Here is a 23,337-nt window from a genome sequence, read left to right as displayed (position 1 = left end):
AATCTGATGTTAACAACAAGCCACATATCAACTTTTAGAAACAACATGGACATTAATTTCATCACTAAGACTCTTGGAATTAGTTTTATACATGTGCTCTTGAAAGATTTCTGCTTTTCACACAAGAAGATAATATCGCAACAATATTTGCGGATTTTTTTTCGCATTAACCCATGTATTTTCTTATTCAATATATAATGTAACCAATCAAATCGGTCTGTGTGCATATAAAACATCATAAAAAGGTACAACTCACTAGCGTGATGTTTGAATTACTTATAATTTCTATTTGGTTGGTTCATACCGAAATATGTGTACTTTGTGGTCTCGTGAAATTAAGTTCTTTGCTTGTCCTTATAAAACCAAACTGAAAACGAATGGGACTACCTAGCTGTAGAGACATCGAGACGAGAATTATTTTATCAGCACCAGAATAACAAGTAACGTGTTGCGCGAGTAATACTGCCCTAGACATAAATTAATATACACCTCAGGTCAGTAACCAACAACATCAAAACGTTTTCGTATTAGAAGAGGCGTGATACATCTTGCAAGTTTGTATGTTCAGTTTTCAAGGGCATGGAGTGTTTGGTAGTTACGTAATATTAACAGTTTAGTGTCTGTTAATGACACGTGAAATACACAAGGTATGCCTTGTATTGTCTGTGCCTTAGACCGACCCTGTCTAATATGAGATATATTTCTTATCTATCTTTTTGAACTTTTCAGGATTGAGTAAGTTACCCAAGTCTCATTAAGATTCTATATCCCCAATGTCATTAATTGTTGTATTTTGAACTTTTTTTTGGTATTTTTCTAGATTTGCTGTTGCTGTCCAGAGGTCAATTCCAAGGTCAAGCACCAGGAAGCGCTGGACTATTTCCTAATGGAGCGGGACCACTAAGAGACGGGGCCTCACCGCCATTGTTTAACAACAATGGCAATGTGAGGCCAAATAGGGACGATGACGATGACGGCGATGATACCGCCGATGAATCTGCTAGAAATCCAATTCCAAAGAACAGTTTACCCAAAAGTGCTCTCCCCGGAAGAAGACGGGGTGCCATACGGTCTAAGGGTGTATGTAGGGATGGCTGGAAGTTAGCTGAGATGAACAATGTGCCTATTTGTATATATGTCAACCACAAGGAATTATCTTGGGATGAGGCTCAGGATAGCTGTCGACAGGACTTCGGATTCCTTCTAAAAGCCGAAGCTCCTGTATACGTCGACTCTAAGAGCATTGGTGAATATCTTCGTCGACAAGAGATTATAAACATATGGACGGGCTTACACGAGGAAGAAGGCACTCTTGTGTGGGATGAGCTTGCACCTCACAAAGTGAGACCGTATAATGAGTAAGTATCTTAAATAATTTCAGTAATAAAGATTTAAATTAAAATATCAACCCTTCATTATCTTTGTACTGTTATCGATGAAGTATAAATATAAAATATCAAATGATTTGATATACCGTTATCATATCTTATCACCATTCATGAATACGCTTTAATATTTTGTTACGTGTAACATATGTAACACATGAATATAATGCACACGTCTATTACTTGAACAAGGATTGAATGACAATATATAATACATCTTCATGCATTATTTGTAACAGTTTCATGGAATCCAGACTTAAAGACGACCGTACCTGGGACTGGGAAATCGACGATACCACAGATGACAGCGACATATGTGGAAACCTAGACCTAAGTAGAGTTAAAATACCACATCAAGAGGAAATCTTAAATCGTCGACGTAAACGTAGCAAAATAAGAGAAAAAGTAAAAATTCGAAAGCGACGAAATCCCGAAGAAAATCCTCATCCAGAAATGGCATTTTCTCAACTGTTAACAGAAACTTTAACACAACGACCTATTGATACGATATTTCAAAACACAGAAAGACCACCTCAGAGGCCATTTAGACAATACGGTAATGACAGGATAAGAGATACTCCACCAACAAATTCTGAAAACTCCGAGACAAACAAACCTTTCCGAGATCTGGCATTTTTAAAAGATATTCAACCTCAAGAGGGCGCACAGACCCCACAACCAGAACAGCAACAACAGCAAAACTTGTATGGTCAAAATTCCGAATGGCCGTCTTCGTCTGATTTTGGTGAAGGAGAGGGCGTTCAAAATCCGGTGCTGTCTGAAAACGTACCTGAAAAACAAGTGCATGTAACAAAAATAAGTAAACCTGATATCACTATTGAACAACAACAATCAGAAGGAATCCAATCAATACCGGACCCTGGAAATTGGAATTCCAACATAAGAATGACCAGTGATCCGTCTTCTGTAGTACCAACCTCTGTCCTGCAGAGTTCCAGAAAAAACCTGGAAGATATAACTCCCCCACCAAATGACGATGGAGATAATGATGCCACCATACCAACCAATATGATCGACAACAACGAAATCAACGTGGATGTCCCAACTCCAAAACCTCTTGATAAGGAAGGTATCCTTGATATTGTTTCTGCAAAAAAGGATATACATGTCGACATTCCAGAGTTGAACCCTCAACCATTTGTTACAAAAAAGAAGACGCTGTCAGATGATACTCAACAAAGCCCGGATGTGGATATGGCACCGGAAACACAGGACGATATTTTAAGGACACTGCCTGTGACGAAACCGTCAATCGATACAAAAGAACAGAGAAACGATTTTCACGTTACACCACCCTCAGAAACTAATGACAAAGCCGTTAACTTGGATTTCATAAAACATGCAGAGATGACTTCACAAACAACACCATCCATAAAGGCCTCCCAGATGAAACACGTAGAACAGCATGAAAGTGATTCTGATAACATTGCACCTTCATTTTCATTTATCCCAACAGTACCAACATCCGATGATGAAGCTCCTGTGAGTAACAATGTTGATATTTCCACAACAAATTCAAATTTTGACGACGTCACAACACCAGGAACAGTCCATGTTACAGATCCCACTAAGGAAGTCGCGCCCATGACTGGTGCAACTCAAATAAGTATTCCAGACATGCCTGAAATAAGTACTGCGCCCACTTCCATGGGAGTTCCTTTGAGGAGACCACCGACTATTAATGGTCATGACAGTGATGATACTACTAAAGGTGAGACGATTCGAGGAAGTAAACAAGCACGAAAAACAAGTAAATCAGCAACGGTTGACCCTAGTGTCGATTTCGCATCCCCAGATCCGTTAATCAACACTTTAGGTTTAATTGGCAAGATCCAATCCAATTCGAACATGTCAGACTCGTCTAACACAACCGATGATATTATCAAAACATCAGGAACAAGTTCAGAGTACCTTAAAACTACTAAAGATGATCCCGATGAATCAGAAAGTAATAGCGATACCACAGGAGAAAGTGATACTAGTAGTGGTAGTGAAAGCAAAGACGGGAAAGATTCAGAAAGTGATTCTAATGATACTAATGCCAAAGGAGGAAGTTATGATAACGATGTTAAAATCAAAGTTGTTTTCAATGTCACAGAAGGAAGCGGTCATAAAATCGTTCAAAATATACTTTCTAATACTACTGACGAGAATGACAACTATGATGAAGTATCAAACGGTATCGAAAATGAGAGCATCGAAAGCGTTGAAAACACCACTTTGACAGATGATGGCAAACAAAACAATGCAGCTAATGATAAAGATGGATCCTACCATGACAGAAATGAGTTCACCGAAAGTAAAACGGCTTTAAATTCTACTGACAACGAAGACAATGACAGGGATGAAAGTACAACCGTTATTATGAAGCATACAACAGCAAACAACGAAACTAAAGACAAAGATTCTCGAAATGATGATTCTGAAGATAGCGCATCTGCATCAGTCGATAGTAAAATGGATAACAAGGAAAACAAGGATAACTCAGATAGCAACGACTCACATAAAAGTGGAGATACTAATACCTATGGTAATATCAGCAGCACTTCTTTACCTGATGATCCTACAGAATATGACAAAAATGGAGGCGAACTTTTCGAAACGGATGATGCAGCAGAATACAGCAAAGACAAAGAAATGATCGAACCGAATGATACAAATGATAAAATGAATATAAATGATGAATCTTTGGGTGATTTGAGCAAGGACACAAATAGTACCGAAGGCGTTGAGACAGTTGAGAGTACAGAGATGGGTGATAATGATGTTTCTACACAAAACGTTATTGGAATACTTTCAACAACGCACTCCGGAGTAGATGACGGTGATGGCGATGAAGACAAGAAGCAATCCGAAATAAACGAGGATAACCGCAAAGATAGCGACCAAAGACTCAGTGACGAGAATGTATCCAGCACAACTGCAATTTCGGCATTAGAAGTGAAAAATGACAATAGCGAAATCGAAAGCAATGATAACGAACACGATGACACCAAAAGTACAGTTCATAGTTTGAACGAAAAGATCAAAGAGAGTGCGACAATCGCTCATAATGAAAATGACGATGATAAATCGAGCGATATGAACATAGAAAATACTACAAGTAACAATGATGAAGTTTTAAGTACAAAGACTACTACTGATGATAGTCAAGCAGGTACTGATGATGTTTTGGAAGATAAAACTGTAGAGGACACTTCAACTAAAGACACTGAAGCCGATGATGATGTTTTGAACGATAACAGTGTAGAGAGCACTGCAACAAAGGAAAATAACACTAATGATGATGATCTTTTGAACGATGGCAATGTAGAGAGCACTACAGCTAATGACAGTGAAGCGGATGATGATATTTTGGACGATAAAGGTGTAGAGAGCACTACAACTAATGACAATGACGGCGATGATGATGTTTTGGACGATACCAGTGTAGAGAGCAATACAACTGATAGCAGTGAAGCCGATGATGATGTTTTGGACGATAAGAGTGTAAAGAACACTACATCAAATGGCAATGACGGCGACGATGATGTTTTGAATGATAACAGTGTAGATAGCACTACAGCTAATGACAGTGAGGCCGATGATGATGTTTTGAACGATGAAAGTGAGGGAAGCTCCACATCTGATGACAGTGAAGCCGATGGTGATGTTTTGAACAATAAAAGTGAAGAGAGCACTACTACGAATAGCAATGACGGTGTCGATGATGATGCTTTGAACAAAAAAAGTGTAGAAAGCACTACAACTGATGGCAGTGAAGCCGATGATGATGTTTTGAACAATGAAAATGAAGAGAGCTCTACAACTGATGACAGTGAAGCCGAAGATGATGTTTTGAACAATGAAAATGAAGAGAGCTCTACAACAAATGACAATGACAGCGATGATGCTTTGAACAATAAAAGTGAAGAAAGCACTACAACTGATGACAGTGAAGCCGAAGATGATGTTTTGAACAACAAAAGTGAAGAGAACTCAACAACAAATGGCAATGGCGGCGATGATGATGATGTTTTGAACAATAAAAGTGTAGAGAGCACTACAGCCAATGAAACCGACGATGATGACTTAAATGATAAAAGTGAAGAGAGCACTATAACGAATGGCAATGACGGCGGAGATGACGATAACGATGTTGGTGATGTTTTGAACGATAAAAGTGAAGAGAGCACAATAAATGACGACAGTGAAGTAGATGATATTTCGGAAGAAAACGGCTCTGAAAATGCTATAATTGATGACAGTGATTCGAACGATGATATTTCGAGCAAGGAAAACAAAGAAAATAAGGACAATGAAACAGAAGATGATGATACGAACGATGATAAAGACGACAAAGTTACATCAATACCAATCGATTTGGAACTGATGGAGAGCATACAAGAGGCTGATGAAATGAGTAGCGCCACATCAGAAGATATAAATAGTTCAAATGAAAGCAACCATGATTTGAATGATGACGACGAACTTGATGAAAGTAACGATTTAGTAGAGGATTACTTAGAACATAGCAATAGCGACAATTTTGATGATATCAATGAAATAGATAGTGTAGTAATACCAACAACGTTAGTTGCAAGAAAACCGACAGAAAATGATCAAGAAGAAGTTGAATTTGATATCACGAGCGAGGAAAAAGTCGATGACAGGGAAGACAGCGATGACCTGTCGACACTCGGCGATGATGTACCAATAGGGGATTTCATGACACTACGGACATTCGTCGTAGAAGAAGAAGAATCGGATGATATTGGTGATGACCTACGGAGGAACTTTGCAGGAAGAAACACAGAATTGAGAATCAATGAACATTTAGGTCCATTTGAAGAAATCGAAGAATTCGTACCTCCCGCCGACAAACGAGAACACATCTTACACTCTAATCAGCGACATAGGAAGGCGCTTGGCATGAAGTTGTCTCAATGTAATATCCGTAAACCATCTGTTTGTTACAGCCCACCAATTGTGCTTGAAGATACAGGTAAATATTGATTTATTTTGGTGTTAGAATGAAATATCCAATAGATAAATAAATGATTTAAGGTAGAAAGAAATACTAGATCCAATAAAAGTCCAAAATGAACAAACAGAAATACGTTATCATCTCAATACACGCGATTGAATTTCAGTTTACTGTTTACATATATTTTGCTCTCGCAGCGTCGTCCTGTCCTCCTGGCTGGTATGGCCACATCTTTTCCAAGAAGTGTTATAAAGTAATCATATCCAGAATGCCTTTTACTGCTGCAATGGAACGTTGTAAAAACGAAGGTGGAAGGTTGGCCTCTATGGGAAACAGTAAATTTAACGCTGACTTAGTGTTAATGAGCATCCTGAAATCTCAAACAGAAGGTTTTGTTGTTGGTGAGTAAAGTAGACGTGTTTTCTTTATAATTAAAACTGAATAATGTTAATAATAAAAATTTAAAAAAAAAATAATAAAAAAAAACAATAAAAAAAACCAAGAACACATCAATGAATTAAAGGATGGAATGAAGGAGATGGTGTTGGAAATCGTAAATGAATAATATTGAAAATGATTTTTTTAAATATATATTTCAGATTATTTTTAAAATAATGATCTAAATTTTACTTATTTAACCGGACGTCCATGCACACAAAATTAATGTAATTTTTTTAATTTTAGATTATGCTTTCTGATTGGTGAATTTATTGTTATTACGTTTAATTTAATTCACTGGGAATACTTATTACAAATGTCTTTTTTCGGTCCAGGACCATCAAGCACGTTCTGGGTAGAAAGGCTACCTTCCACTGTTCAATGTCGTGCTCTTACTGTCAATGGATATATGGAAACATCTTGTAATAGTCCTGCCGAGGTAGTCTGTGAAAGGGACTCCCTATTAAAAGGTAAAAATATCATTACACCGATCCATTTCACTTGTGGTATTTTCCTGATCTCAAATTTATTCACTTTCCAATACATGTAGTTAATTGCTAAGCATAAAATTTAATGCATTTTCACACCTCTTAATGTTCCTGTGAATAATTAATCAATAAAGATATAAATAACTTTTCACTTCTCTGTTCTATTATGATAATCGATCGATGTTACAGTGCAAGAAAAAGACTATGATGTTGATGATGATGACGAAGACACTTACGAGATTGAAGATGACGAGGATATCCACGAACCTGAGCGAGTTTATTTTTCATCGAAAGATGAAAATAGTAAACTACAATGTGGACTTATCAATAAAAACAAGGAGCTGCCTACTGTTTGGTTCAAAGATGGAAAAATTGTCGACATAAAACTGGAACGAAGGTCTCCGAGTTTGGTGTCGTTACTAGGGGTGATGGGTAGACCCCTTACACCTCTTCCTGAACCTGGTTAGTATCGTCTGAAAACACGCACATAAAAAAACAAACAAAAAAACAACACAACTGAAGTACTACATTTTAAACGACCATAATAAGAAACGGAACATTGTTTTTGATAGTAAACTAAACACACAACCTAAAGTAGCACATTTTACACGCTAAACGTGTTCATTGTAAACGACCATAATAACAAACGGAACATTGTTTTTGATAGTAATACATAATAACATTACTTACATCAGATATCGGGCTATTTTGAGTGTTCTGAATCACCTTCTAGGTATCATCACTTTTGACCCTCAGCATCACTGAGGAGTCTTAGAAGGGCAATACCTGGATGCAGCTGAACATATTTTAATTTTTGTTTGTCTCTATCTTATTTTGAATTTGTATTGAAAGGCATTGATAGCTTGAGTGACTTTTATACGACTATTGTACAATTTATACCGTTCGACTTCTAGCGTTAACGACTTCAAATGCATTGGAACTTGGTCCAATGTTCCGGAAAACGTTAGAGTATTCCAGCAGCCAGAAACTCACCAATGAAATGTTCCAGGGCAACTACTGGTGTGAGGTGTGGGAAATGCATCCATTTAATCGACGCCGGTCTAGGTCCTACTCCGTCAAATACTCTGGTAAGGTTAACAGTAGTATATACTCTATTTGTATGCAACCCATTGTAAGCATGCGCTTTATCATTGTGTGTCTTTATTTACAGAGTTGTTTGATTAATCAATTATCTCATAATTACTGTTTTTATAATTCATTTCGGTTTTAAATCAACGGATGAAGGAATTAGATGTAAATTTGAGATGGTAGAATATATACCAATAACTACAGTCCCTCAGTATCAAAATAAAATCATCTCCTAAACTCCGTTGCATCCATATCTGTCAATTAAGCATACATAGCCTACGGCTTTAAGGTTGAATAAAAATACATTTATATTCAAACACATGATGATGATGATGATGATGATGATGATGATGATGATGATGATGATTTTACAGATGTTATCACTTTCCGGGGGACCATTGAGATGCCTGATATGTCACATCAAGGAATCATTCTTCACAACATGATAAACCAACAGGATGATAAGCTGTCTAATATCATAAAAGATATCAACTACATCAACGAAAAGATTCTAACCGTTCTACAGCAAAATATACCTACCATACAGAGCGTTGCCACCTATGGAAGCAAAATAGAAGAGTGCGTTTAGATTTTATAAAATTTCAATCAAACAGCCAACAAAACAATCATAAAATTCCTGACCTGTAAACAGTTGTAGATATATTTCTGTTTTGTTGTATATTTACTTTGTAACAAACGTCATTCAAAATATTCAAAATTAATTTCAAAAATTAATCGTACAAATTATGGACGATGAATAATTGATGATTATTTTAAAATATTCGTTTACAAATTAAAAATCACATTTAATCTATAATTCTATATTTGATTGCAGCACGCAGCCATTAACACTAGGATACTACACTTTCCTGAAAACGATGGACAACTACACAATGGCAGACGAGAATATGGCGTATTTGGTTCTCCGAAAAGAGTTACGAGAAACAATGAAGAATACACAAATGTTACTGACACTGCCTGGGAAGACACCTATCCATATCGTCCGATCAATCGACTTTACAAGTACAAGTAAGTCGTTAGGCATTTACAAACAGTATAAAGAACATAAACTTTATACAATGGAATACATCACTTTAGCATGGGTCATAAACTCAGTGTCGCTTGTATTTGCCATTCTTGATCAATGATAAATAAACGAAACTACTTTCTTTTGTATTCCTGAATATGAAATAATTCAACAAAAGAGAAATAAACTAATTCAGGTAATGCATCTCTCTTTGAACTAAAGGAAAACTATTACAGATGTGATGTAAATGGAAGATACAGATTAGAAAAAAATTCATTAAATGACACAATTCTAAAAACAGTTTTACAATCGTATCACAGTCGCCTGTCCGTTAGATCACCTCAAAGATGAAGATACTGGTCTAGTAGCAACTTTTCCTCGATCATCCATTGATACTAAAGTAAGCAGTATCGAAATATGTGGTAAGTACATAGTGTATACAGAGACATGAATGGCAATTTATTCAACAAAAAGTAATTATATAGTAAAGGGGAAGGACGGTATCTAATCTAAAATGTTCTATATTACCTTTTTTAAGCCAAAATTCTCCTGAAATGTAAACTATTTATTGCTAATGCCCCTGTGCTAGGATAGAGTTATTGAATAGGAACATTTGTATTTATATTAATTTGAATACAATCATATATACCATCATATCAGGTCAAACAAATGCCCCTATTGTGTGCTATACACTTGTGAGCATAACGACATGGTTGTTTTGAGATTCACATTAACTAACTATGCTCTCCTAAAAGATGTATTTTTCTTGTGTTTTGCCGAAATTTACAAACGGCTTAAAAATACGTGTCGACAGCAAGTCTTGCCATGATACTAACTAACAATTGATCGAGTTATCTCTGTTAGATTGCCCTGGAAATTCTACTTATATGACGGTAATTTACCATATGAAATATTGCTTCTATCAGAGGGATCTGTAGCAGGACGTGCTTCATGTAAGGGTGATTACGAAACAGGAGCGTACTGGACAGATATCTCGGTCACCAAAACGTGTAACAACGAGAGTCATACTCTGTCAGAAGAAACGGCAGAGGAGGAGGAGGAAGACGAGGACGAAGGTATATTTGAAAAAATGACAGTAGAGGCCAGACTGAAAGAACTCGCTGAGGTAAGGAAACAAACGAGCTATAAAGCTTTAAGGTCATTCATATATGTCATTCAATTTCATTCTAGCTTATCAAATTTCCTTTTTTTCAAATTTCCTAAATCTACATTTCGCTGAGGATTGCAGAGATGACATACAGTGCTTTAATGTTTCCTTTTTCTACATAATAAAATTATGACAAATCAAGTTTACTACTATATCATTATGCGAAAATCTAGCTGAGTATAAAACAAAATAATATACCGTTTACTGATATGACACTAATTAGTGGAGCTCATTAAGTTGATGTTCAGAATGAGGCTTTTGTGTTCATTTCGGAAGTATTCAATTCGTTTTAAATGTACCAAATCATGATGTCTGCATGTGAAATAATTGTCAATCTTAAGAACAGAGTAAGAAAATAAAAAGTGATATAAGCAATTTCATTTTCAAATCATATCAGATGGACATGGAAGATGACAACGTAGAAGGTATAATGGAGGAGACCGCTAGCATTGTTGAGAAAGTTGAGGAGATGACTGCTCTTGATGTGGACTATATAGCGGACATCATGGACAAAACGGTCAAGGTTAATAAAATAACCAAAGAGGTAAGCTGTATACAGTGACTGATCACAGGTGTTCTAATAATGCTTAATAATCAACTACATATTTAGCTGTATATGCATTACACTGGTCAAGTCCCCTCGAGCCATGCTGTTTTTATCATTCCCTGGCAGCATTAAAATATCAAACATATGGACATTCAATATCAACTTTTTTCACAAGAATGAATACCATGACACTGCAAGTTGTGTTTTCGCGCTTGTGGCAGGCATTTTAGAAATAGTCTGAAATAGCATGTCTTTTCAACACTACCCTCTGTGTCTCCCCAGTCGTATAATTATTCGCTTACGTTAGTATCCGGGAGGTCCCAGGTAATCATCACCATTATTATATCTCAGTGTTGAAATCAATCATCTTAGTTCACTGAACCATAGAAAAACTCGATGATAAATATGTTTGACCTAGATGTATACATAGTTCGCCTGAGGGTATGAACTTTATATCATATTATTGTCATGAATTGTTTAAAGTATCCATACAACTAAGTATAAACCAATAAAACATTCCGATGAGGAAATGACAGCACAATTACTGCAGGCATTGATAAAAATTCGTTTTCCCTTCACAAGTCTCCATCTTATAAATGCTGACAATATCTTCAAACACATTATATCCCATGCTGTTTTGCCACTTTTGTTTGTTTTGTAAAATCATTTATAAATAATTTATACAACCAATTTTCAAACGTTTTTCCAGGTTAAAATCAGTAAAAATGTAGTTTTATTCTTATTGTTTCAAATCGGCAATGCTGAACAATAACGCTCTTTAAATAACTAAATTTGATGTATACTTTATATGTTTTAGACAATTGAACACATTAATTAGTACTTCTTGAGTAGACATATTAAATACGGGTATATCTCTTTGGCAATTTTATACCAAAATATTTATACTTTGCTTCCCATGTAAGTCCTTAATCATCAAAATATTAATTAAACATTACCGAAATTGTAATGTTCTATTATAAGACGAATTTTACTTACAAAAACATGTCATCAGTAATAAAGCGAAATCAATGTAATATCATTTGAGTAAGACAGTGCTAATTTATTTGTCTATGTATGTTCTCACTAGGATTTATTTCGAAGTTTATCGTTTACAATGTATGTGTATTTCCAAACTGATAAATCTTATTGCAGACATCTGTATAGTTATTATTCCAATTTCGGCTTGATTTAGGTGGGTATGAATGTACTGAAGACGATGGACAGAGTAATGAACATCGATGAAGATGAGATAGAGAAGGCTAATGACGTTTCTCAAGCAAGTAACAGGTAAATAAGAACAATAAAGAATATCGACATAACCATAGTTACAACTCAAATTCGACAAAACGAGGGCAAAATATGGACAAAATATAGATTTGCATCGAGACTTCTGAAAATGTACAGAAAATAAGACAAGGTGTTTCGGAAGAGTAAGCTTCTTCTGCTTCATCAACGATAAGCACAATATGCGAATCAATGTCAAACCTGGGTTAATTCACAATTTCAACTTCCGACCATAAATCTTTGATATGGTCTTTATCAACTTGCATATTTCGGAACTTGATGTTTTTTATCACACCGCGAGTAGTCAAACCTGTCACGATAATCGTGATGATAGGAGCAAGTGTAAACAGGTGGGGGTATCGGGGATGTTACTATCTCGAAATGGAAAATCAACAATTTGGATATTGAAATGAACACGCTTATTATACTATAAACAATTGTATAATAAAGGACACTAAAATGGGTGAAATGAGGTTCGGAAGTGGGGAAAAAGACTGGGTTTCTTCCTCTTTGTGATAATGTTCTACCGTAACCAGTGCTTGAATTGAGCAATTCCCAAGAAGATGATTTGTATCATTTGATACTTTTACAGAATTCTGAAGAGTTTTGAGAAGGTCGCGGAAAATATTTACTTGGAGGATGACGGTAACCTGCGAATTGTTACGCCTAACGTCGCCCTGGAAGTGTGGAAACTGAAACAAATGGAGAGGCCTATCATAGGACTGGCGGCTCGCCAAGGCAGGGGTGGAAGGTTGGACGAAGTTTTCAACGAAGACAGAATATTTACTATCTACAACCAGACCGAAATGTACGGAGACATTGACGCAGCCATTGAATTGCCTTCTCAACTCATCGCCTCAGAAATGATTGATGGCAAAGGTAAATACATTCATATTCTAAAAGTGATAAAAAGAATCGAACCTTTTTCCTGTGTTTCTTTAAGTGATACTTTAATACTTTATGTATTATTCTATGTTATATATAAATCAAAATCGTAGCACAGGGTGGCAAACTGGTAACACAATTACCTTTTACCTTAGTCATTCTGCTGTTATTGACTTTAGTAAAGTTAATATTAACACTTGACAAAACCATTACATTGACGTTCCACTGTATTTGTTAGGTATTAAAGACGACACAAGACTATACATGATGGTATACCGAGATGGAAGACTATTCAATGGAAATTCGAAAGGAGCAGACAAAATTGATGTCACAAGAGACCTTCGTCTTGGAGTTTTAAACAGTTATATTATTTCTGCCAGTATAAGTGGTCGACAAATCAAAGGACTGAAACAGAAAGTTAAAACAGTCTTCAAACCACTTCAGGTGATATATTTAAAAACAAACATATTCTTAAATTAATATTTGTTTGCATAAAAGCATTTAATCAACTTCAGACAAACACGTTTCGTGTTTTTGTTATATTATCCAGTATCAAATATTTATCTTACTAGTTATATTATGGAGAACTGCTCCTCTAGATCACATACTTTTGTGCTCTTCACGTAGCATCATAAGCCTGAGCAGAATTACACAGTTTCGCGACCTAGTTATTTTCTATCGCTGAACTATCGATGTGTCTCCTGGATCGTTTCCAAACTTCAGCGAAGACGATTCATATCATTTTATATTTTGATAAACTTACTCTTTAACATAAAAACAAAATAACTGATTACCTGTTACTTGTCTGAACTTATTATACACTAAATGCACGTCTATTTCCGATGGGTTTTCTGACAGAATTTGTATATTACAGTCCCCGGCAAACGATGAGCGTAAATGTGCATTTTGGGACTTCGAATTGAACAACAAAGTTGGCGGCTGGTCCACAGCCGGCTGCATGTATAACGGTCAGGTGAATGGACGAGATATCTGTTTGTGTGACCACCTTACCAACTTCGCTGTTTTGATTGTAAGTTGGACATTCGTAAATGAGACATTGCCTAAAATTTCGCGTACACTTAATCTAACATACGAAGAAATCAACAACTTTGAACAATTTGATGACAGATTTCATTCGTAATATTTGAAGAATTAATTTTCCACTGCATTCAATTAAGGCAATTAGTTGTGTTATTTGTATGCGATATGAATGCAATTACGTTCTTAATCGGTCTGTCCGTTTATAATTATATTTATATTTAAACACTGATAGATAAAAAGGTAATCTGTCAAAATGCCTAAATTGTATACTGATGTATATGTTTCTATTATAGTTCATATTCTTACATTTGCAGGATTTTTATGGACAAGCCGAACCAGTGGATCCTGATCACGATTTTTCCCTCAGCATTATCTCCCTTATTGGACTTAGTCTTTCCATCCTGGGACTGTCTCTTACCATCATATCATATGTCTTCTTTCGGTATTTCTATTTTTTCATTTACTTTTGTTTTCATGAGAAAATTGCTTAATTCCTGTGGACATTTTTATGAATGAATTATATAAGCAGTAACATTCCACAAGTATGAATGAAGATGCAGATACAATTAATTATAATGATACGTGTATTTAGAAGTACGTCATACAACCTAGGTAAATACCAAAGTAACAAGAATAACTGTGCGTCTGTGTTGATCATTCCTAAAAGTTCTGACTTGTATTTTCAGGGTTTCATAATGTTCTTTTAGTGACTTCTATGTTCTCCATTTTTCATATATATTTTTTATTTTTTTTTTAAGTTATAATGTTTCTTCAGTTGTGATACAATTTCGTAATTTGATATACAGAAAACTCCGACAAGGTCGTGCTCAGCAGACCCTGTTCAACCTTGCCCTGGCAATGCTGTGTTCGTGGGTTGTGTTCCTCACTGGTATCAGACAGACGCATAACTTCATCGGATGTATCATTGTCGCAGTCCTTCTTCACTATTTCATCTTATCATCGTTCATGTGGATGTTGATGGAGGCCTTCCTCCAGTATCTGACCTTCGTCAAGGTTCTAGGTACATACGTCACCAGATATACACTAAAAACCGTTGTCATCGCTTGGGGTACGTAACATTATTTGTATAGTTTAGTTAACAAAACGATTAAAAAAAAACCAATTTCTTTCAAATACTGAAACAAATTGCAACAGAAATAAAACTTTCTACAACGCAATCCCTAGTGACGGGAATGACGTTAGTGTGTTTGATTTTATGTTTTCCCATTTCATAGAAGGACAACCTAGACAATATACTAGCAATCAATTTTGTATACTAACAACGTTAAAGCGCTAGGTATCCACGTCTGAATTGTGACAGTATACAGTGATGTTGTAGGTTTCCTTTGTAACTACTTCCACCACGTTATCACACAGACCCAAACAAAATCCAATGTGTCTTGTTTTTATTACAGTTAAATGTTATGCATTTCAATTTTGCCCACTGTAAACAGTGAAAGCTTGACGTTGTTCCGTATTTGTTATGTTTTTTTATTTCTTGTTTTTGAATGATACGTCGGTATCCAAATTATAACCGATTCAGATCAGCGAAATGTTCAAGCATAGAATGTGCATATAATACATATACGGTCTTTTGGATATAATATTTTGTATCAACAATTTTATCGATATGATGTATATGATATTTGTGTCTCTGTGATGTATATAATGTTTGTCTCGATGTGATGTTTGTAATATTTGTGTCTCTATTGTGTATGTATTATTTGTATCGATATGGTGTACATAATATTTGTTTGTATGTGATTTTTGTAATATTTGTGTGTATGTGATAATTGTAATATTTGTGTGTATGTGATCTTTGTAATATTTGTGACTATGTGATGTATGTAATATTTGTGTCTATGTGATGTTTGTAATATTTGTGTGTATGTGATGTATGTAATATTTGTGTCTCTATAGTATATGTAATATTTGTGTCGATAAGATATATATAATATTTGTGTGGATATTATGTATATAATATTTGTGTCTATGTGATGTTTGCAATATTTGTGTTGATATGGTGTATGCAATATTTGTGTCGATATGATATATATAATATTTGTGTGTATGTGATGTTTGTAATATTTATGTCTATGTGATGTTTGCAATATTTGTGTCGATATGGTGTATGCAATATTTGAGTTTATGTAATGTATGTAATATTTGCGATATTTTATTACAGGATTGCCTTTAATACCTATTATCATAGTATTGAGTCTTGACCCCAACCTCTACCGTGGAGGTGACAGATAGTATGTATTTTATAGGATATTGATAGTTGGATATTGGAGGTGATGGAGTATTGGTGATGGTCATGATTTACCTGTCAATTTTTGCATAAAGCCTACTCATATATCGAAATGTGGTCGTTATAACTTACATGACAATAGGTTGTGTCAGGCGCTATAGTTATTACTGAAATACTTCTATTATATTGATTAGAAATTGATAATGCAGCTTTACGCTGTAGTTTTGATCAACAAAATAACTAAATAAAGTAAACATTATTTTTAAATAGTCTATGATAAGAAATACCAAAACAGGGTATTCAAAACGTTATCAAACTGGTGTTCATGATTTGTAGATTAATTGATAGCCTAATGTTAAAAGAAAAGAGGATACAATGTAATTTTTTATTTCACAAATAGTGTTTATTAAAAATCAAATTAAAATTGTATTAACTGTGATTATGTTTTAAGTATAATTACTAAAGATGAAAGCAAATCACTGCTTAATTGCTTTGTTAAACGTGGATGTGATTGGTACTATTACAATTTAGTTTAACTGCATGGGTTGTGGATGGAATATAGGTAAAACGGGTAAATACTTTTGTGTAATTATTTTTTATCGATTCTATGATAAGCCCGGTTAAATGTAAATCAAGTAATTAAAAGTTTCATTTTTTGAAGAAATTTTGAAGAAATTAATTTTGCAGGGTATTGCAAGATATAAGATACTCAAATAATGTTCCACAACATTTTCTGTGTTTATGCTGTAAATGTGAAATAATTTCTTAATATCAACACAATGACATATTAGCCAAATTTCGGGCAGCACCGTTTGTAACGCTATTGTATAACTTTCAATATCAAATTTTAAACACTGCCAATTATAAGAAAAGCATTCTTCTTTTAAATAGAACATTGTTCTTGTTGCAGCTGCTGGATGTCCTTGGAAGCATTTTACTACGCCTTTGCCCTACCTATTGGTATTATTATCCTGTGTAACCTTGTCGTGTTCATACTGACCGTCACCAGTATATGTCGGCGGCCAACTGGACTCCGCAGCAACCAATCAAAACAGAAAATAGCCATCACGAACTTACAGGCTGCCATCACCAGCTTTGTATTACTTGGTGAGTTTTGTGTATAAGGACTAAAACGAAGAAGGAAGGAATTGTCATTTAAATTTGCTAGGGAAGGGTCTTTGGTGATTTCAAAACAATTACTGTTCAATCCCGTTTCAGGATTTGTGATTTGAAAGTTAGTACTTATCCTAAAATGGGAGTCCTGATAATACTTTATAGAGTATTCTTATGAAAAAAGGCATAATTTGAAATACTATTAACAGATATAACACGAATAAATACAAGAAACCACGGGGATACACCTCATTATCTAGGTTAACCTTTACACATTATAGAGCAGAAGGGAAGCAACTCTTTCAGCACAATGTCTGTTTCCCAATAGTACTTTTCCCATTGATATCCATGTGAATCTGTATTTTGTTTACATTATGTTATCAATTCAATTCTGAGTTAAAATAAGAATTTCGTTTTCACGAAGTATTCACCGTTATTTTCTAAAGTATTCACGATACTTCATGTTTCGTCTAGCTATCATCAACCTTGATTTTATTTCGGCAGGTTTGACGTGGCTGTTGGGCTATCTTGCTATAGCAGACGCCCGTGTCGTCTTTCAGTATGCTTTCACCATCCTCAACTCCTTGCAAGGATTCTTTATTTTCGTACTGTTTGTCGCCCGGAAGAAACAGGTGCGTGATCAATGGCTAATTGTATGTTGCTGCAAAGATCCGAAGATGGAAAAGGCTCTAAGGTCTCTCTCAGCCTCAGCTTCAATACCGAGCACATGCAGCGGAAGGAGTTCCGGTAGCTACAGCGGGAGGAGTGATAGGTCTGACTCTACGCGAACGACAAGCAGTTTCGTCAATAACGATTACGAGACGATATATACAGTTCCGTATTCAAAGCATTCTCGAGAGTCCCTGTATTACAGAAAAGTATAATACCGATATTAACAATATTGTAGATATTTCTGCAAACTTTCATATGTCAGTTTATTAGTTTGTTAACATACGATAATGTTCAAGATTACTTGTTTTAACTTCGTTATAATCTTGGGACTTTCGGAATTGAAGGCATAGGATCAATATTAAATTATTATACATAAAAGGAAAACAACATTATGCAAGCACATGATAGATGTTTGCAAAAAAGCAATGACAATGCTGCCAATCAAGACAAAACTAGTGTGCCAATAATGTCACAGCTGTTGTTACGTCATTCAAGGGAACCGGATACTGCAGATTGCTGTTGAGCTTCTGCGTAACCTAAATGTTTAAATTATTCAACAGGACGTCAGTACGGCCAGTTAAGATTGCAAACAAATCTAGATAGTGATATCAGCACAACCCTTAAACAGACGAAGTAGCAAACGTATATAACTATTTAACATGAAATCAACAAGGTTGATATATATATATATATATATATACGCATAATGTGTCTCTCATCGTTCTCTCGCATTGATTTGTTGATATATAAATGATCATAGCTATATTAAAGGTGACCCGGTACAAAAAGTCTCATAACATACTTGCTTGTAAAATGTCTCGTTTAACTTACCTAAGCTGTACGTTTTGTTGAAGTAAACATTGTTTAGTATTATTTATTAATGTTATATATAAAGTTGTTTATCATAATTTTATAAATTGAGGTATCGTTTTTTTTAAATTCAAACCTTATATTTTGTAACTCTGAAATTAATTATATTTAGTATTATCGGTAGTTATAAATTCTTGTAAAATATCTTCATAATTTATGTGATAAAAATCATTGTTGAATCTGTCTTTGTAGTAGCATTGTACATTACCATGTTGATATGACTCGTATCATAGAATTCAGGAAAGGAAATATCTGTGTAATACTGAAAGCAATATCATTCTTCGTGCTGATTTACTACCGTTATATATGTTGTACTAATGTATGTCTCATCTCTCGTCAGATGGACTCATCTAAAAGCCTTATCGTTCAATTACTATGTTTTTAAGGAAATGATTATAGTTTTATCATTTATTTGTAACTTAGAGTAAAACTATTTTATCAATTTTGAAGTATTTCTGTATAACGAACCATTATGGTCGTATATTTAAAGCGATGAGACGAGAATATTGAGTGCTAATCTATCTAATTCCTTTATCTTTTTACAATGTAACAGTCAGGTACAGCGATGATCGTATGACTTGTACTGATATAAAACTCGTGTGGTTTACACACGAAGAGTTTCTATTATGTCTTTATCATATATCTTTATATTTATTATATGTCTCAATACACTTTCAAAAGAAAGACTAATGTACTATACAGGACAATCAATGGTATATTTAATACCTATGATTCCTGTTTTATTACCAACCTATAGGGTTTCGTCTCGTATGGTTTGTATACTACAAGGTAGACGAAAATTGTCGGAGTATTTCCTGGTACAATATAATGTTTAGATATGTATTTTTTTTCTCAAACAGCAACATTGATAATCAGATACAAATGTATTAAAATAAGTTCGGTATGTAAAAAGATTAATTCACTGTAACGGCATATTTTCCACGATAAATTGTATGAAATGTCATTCATGGTTAATAAACGATTTATTAATTCAACGCACTTTTAGAAAGTAATTGATTCGTCGTGTCTAATACTACAGTGCCTTGCCACAAACACTTATATGCAGTATAGAATTTTAACATGGCAGGTTATAACAAAGATTAATAACAGCATGCATTGTTATTGTACTATAAAGACACTAATGTCAGAATTCATCGTAAAGGAGAGCTTTTTAATGTCAGATTTCATCGTTAAGGAGAGCTTTTCTATGTATTAAATTGCATTCATATTGTCATGCAATTCATAAATTCATGTAATAAACAATTTCATCAAAGGTTTTGTGTTTATGAATCCATTTGTATAAAACATTGGCAGAGCAGAAGTAACATGTGAGAGGAATAGGTTATAGGAGTAACGCTGAGGTAAGATAAGGGAACACTGGGAGTAAAGTATGAGTTGGGTTAAATATGGGACATGTGTGATGATACAAAATTACTGGAGAATACAATACAAATATTTAATGTACCAAATATCCAAATAACGAAGTACCGTTATGAGATTGATTTAATTTTTTTTAATTTAATATCATTGTTTTACAATATCACACAATGGAAACATTTTGTAGCAGTACCAATATGAATTAACGTACGATATATGAATAACGATCTAGATTGTTGTTAAGGATGATTTATTTAGCAAAATCATGTTGAATTTAAAAACGAAATAATATCCATACATATGCACACAAAATAGTCCTGTAATATGCCATTAAGTTTGCTTTAACCTCAAACTCAGCAGTTGAACATTAAACTGTCTTTTTGCCATGTTCAGAATCCTGGTGTGTGTTAATACACCTCTACTTTATTCAAAAATAATAAATAATAACATAAACATTTACATAGTGCACTATTTAATTTGAACAATAACTCCAATGCGCTTGGCATTACATATTATAATACAATGTAATACATTTGATTCATGTGTTACACAATGTACAGAACATATATAAACGACATGTCGACTCGAGCAGTTAGACGATAATGTGTACATGACACATGCATAACATGGATTCAATGATGTTGTCTCCAATTGTAGCGATCACGAAGGCTGGTAGAGAGTGACAAGTTCCTGAAAATACTCCGGAGCATTCATTGCCTTGTGTGTGTACATCACAATCTGCTACCCCAAGCGCACATGTAGCCAATGTAATAAGTAAAGAACTGGTGCGGCGTTGTCACCACGCAATTTGAAATAACGACGCAATTTGTATTAAAAATTTCAATTTATTTTATTACAAATTGCGTCGTTATTACAAATCGGGTGGTGACAATGCATCTCCGAAGCCCCTGTCGTGTTTTTTTAGCCTTTATTTAGCGACGAACTGTTAGGCGGATATCGATCGCAGTGTCGGTATGCAAAACAACTTATTTGATTGACTTTGGTTAGACAGCCAATTAGTTTTGTACGAAAATAATACATAATACTTCATATTGTACACAATGTATATGGAGATAAACATGAACATACATGATATGATTATCACATAAGGTTTATATATTTATATATGACAAACAACCACAAAACACATTCAAATATTTCAGGTGAGTAGTATTTACTTTGTACTCGAGGAAACTTACCTGTGTACACCTGTATGTGTGGATTATACACGCATGACTGACGACTCGATGGACACGTGAGTGACAGCAAAAACGTAAACAATGGCGATAATTTCGGGGGATATGGCAGATTGGTATTTGAAATTAGTTGGCGAATGGCGATATGCGGGGGATGGCGATATTAACGGGGTTTTATATAGCAGGGAAATCCGTTCCTAACAAAATTGTGGCGGTATGCGGGGTGGCATTTGAAACGGGGGACGGTATACCGGGGGACTACTGTAATATAAAGATTAATCTACATTGTTTCACATATATATGGCTAGTAACTTTGCCACTATGAGAACATATATAATGTACAATCGCAAGTACATATAGAAATGCGTTTGTTAACACTATTCACTTGTTAAGGCAATACAGGTCTCAACTGACAGAACTAAACACACACACTGTCAGAACTTTCACTGATAATGAACTTGTACTTAGTTACGTAGCAAAACCCCGCGGGCTATACCCCGTAATGGGCTTCTTCAGATTCGATTCTATAGGCAGACTGTTCAGTAATATCGATTTCACCAGCAGTAAAAAGATTGCCGATAACAGTTGTATTGTTACATTGCACGCTCGTTCTGCTTCGGTAAATAATCGATGTTCAATTTCAAGTTACAATGGTAATCAAACAGTCCTTCTTGGAAATATTTTAGTTGAGTGTTTTTTTCCCCGATATATAATTGTTTTTACACTACAGTTTCAACTCCTTGTTACTTGGATACCGACGCTATCCTGTTGATATTTATCAAGCTGTTTGTTATATTGATATAATTTCATTAGAACCCATTAGTACATATCTAGTGTACCGTAGTACTTCAGTTTGTATTATACTATCAAGGTAAATATTTAAAAAGGACCATTGACAGACTGATTCACAAAGAGAATGATATGATGAGCCTTCGTCATTTCCCATTGGTTTGATTTCTCGTTCAGGGTTATTGGTCCAGCCAGCAACCTACCATATGTATGGTGACATTTGTATCCGATTATAGTTCTGTTCGATCAGTGACACTGTCGTTGTAACAAACGTACTTTATTGATAAAAGACGGACCGTTTCATAATGTCTTCCCGAAAAAATCTTCATTTTATTATCTGCTTATTCTTGGTACTTCCAGCAACTGCATATAGAGGCACAAACAATACCAATTCCTCAATATTAACGGACTTTCGTCGGATAGTTTTCGGTAAGACGATATGCTGTTTCACCCCTATGGACGTGTTATTTGGAATTTCTCTGCTTGAATGTGCCAGACAATGTTTATCATTACAAGCCTGTACTGTCATAAGTTACCAGCGGAGGTCTTTACAATGTAAACTTTTTGACATTGATTCGGCAGAATCTAGTTTTGAGGAAGATGACCCGAGCTACGTCATAGCCTACACGAGCCAATGGTCTGAGGTATGCATGTTTTTTGTTTTTTTTACCAATTTACATTCAACTTGTATACATTGTAGATATGGCAGTCTACAAAAACTACTACTTCA

General features: G+C 34.9%; 1 protein-coding gene across 1 annotated transcript in view; it reads left to right on the top strand.

The window, feature by feature from the left end:
- The window catches only part of LOC117331808, a 39,753-nt gene extending 19,234 nt beyond the window's left edge, over positions 1–20,519 (top strand). The window contains exons 3-22 of the mRNA XM_033890705.1: positions 821–1,358; positions 1,625–6,390; positions 6,570–6,773; positions 7,146–7,280; positions 7,488–7,760; positions 8,213–8,386; positions 8,762–8,966; positions 9,223–9,416; positions 9,735–9,836; positions 10,341–10,540; positions 10,980–11,126; positions 12,322–12,416; positions 13,006–13,292; positions 13,537–13,742; positions 14,173–14,328; positions 14,654–14,781; positions 15,146–15,408; positions 16,525–16,594; positions 17,501–17,697; positions 18,208–20,519. Coding sequence (XP_033746596.1) covers positions 821–1,358; positions 1,625–6,390; positions 6,570–6,773; positions 7,146–7,280; positions 7,488–7,760; positions 8,213–8,386; positions 8,762–8,966; positions 9,223–9,416; positions 9,735–9,836; positions 10,341–10,540; positions 10,980–11,126; positions 12,322–12,416; positions 13,006–13,292; positions 13,537–13,742; positions 14,173–14,328; positions 14,654–14,781; positions 15,146–15,408; positions 16,525–16,594; positions 17,501–17,697; positions 18,208–18,587 — 8,720 coding nt within the window. The 3' untranslated portion in view covers positions 18,588–20,519. The remainder of the gene's footprint in view (positions 1–820; positions 1,359–1,624; positions 6,391–6,569; positions 6,774–7,145; positions 7,281–7,487; positions 7,761–8,212; positions 8,387–8,761; positions 8,967–9,222; positions 9,417–9,734; positions 9,837–10,340; positions 10,541–10,979; positions 11,127–12,321; positions 12,417–13,005; positions 13,293–13,536; positions 13,743–14,172; positions 14,329–14,653; positions 14,782–15,145; positions 15,409–16,524; positions 16,595–17,500; positions 17,698–18,207) is intronic.
- The last annotated feature ends 2,818 nt before the right edge of the window (positions 20,520–23,337 follow it).

This window comes from Pecten maximus, chromosome 7, assembly GCF_902652985.1.
Source record: "Pecten maximus chromosome 7, xPecMax1.1, whole genome shotgun sequence".
Classification (NCBI taxonomy): Eukaryota; Metazoa; Mollusca; class Bivalvia; order Pectinida; family Pectinidae; genus Pecten; species Pecten maximus.
This window is presented reverse-complemented; position numbering and strand designations above follow the sequence as displayed.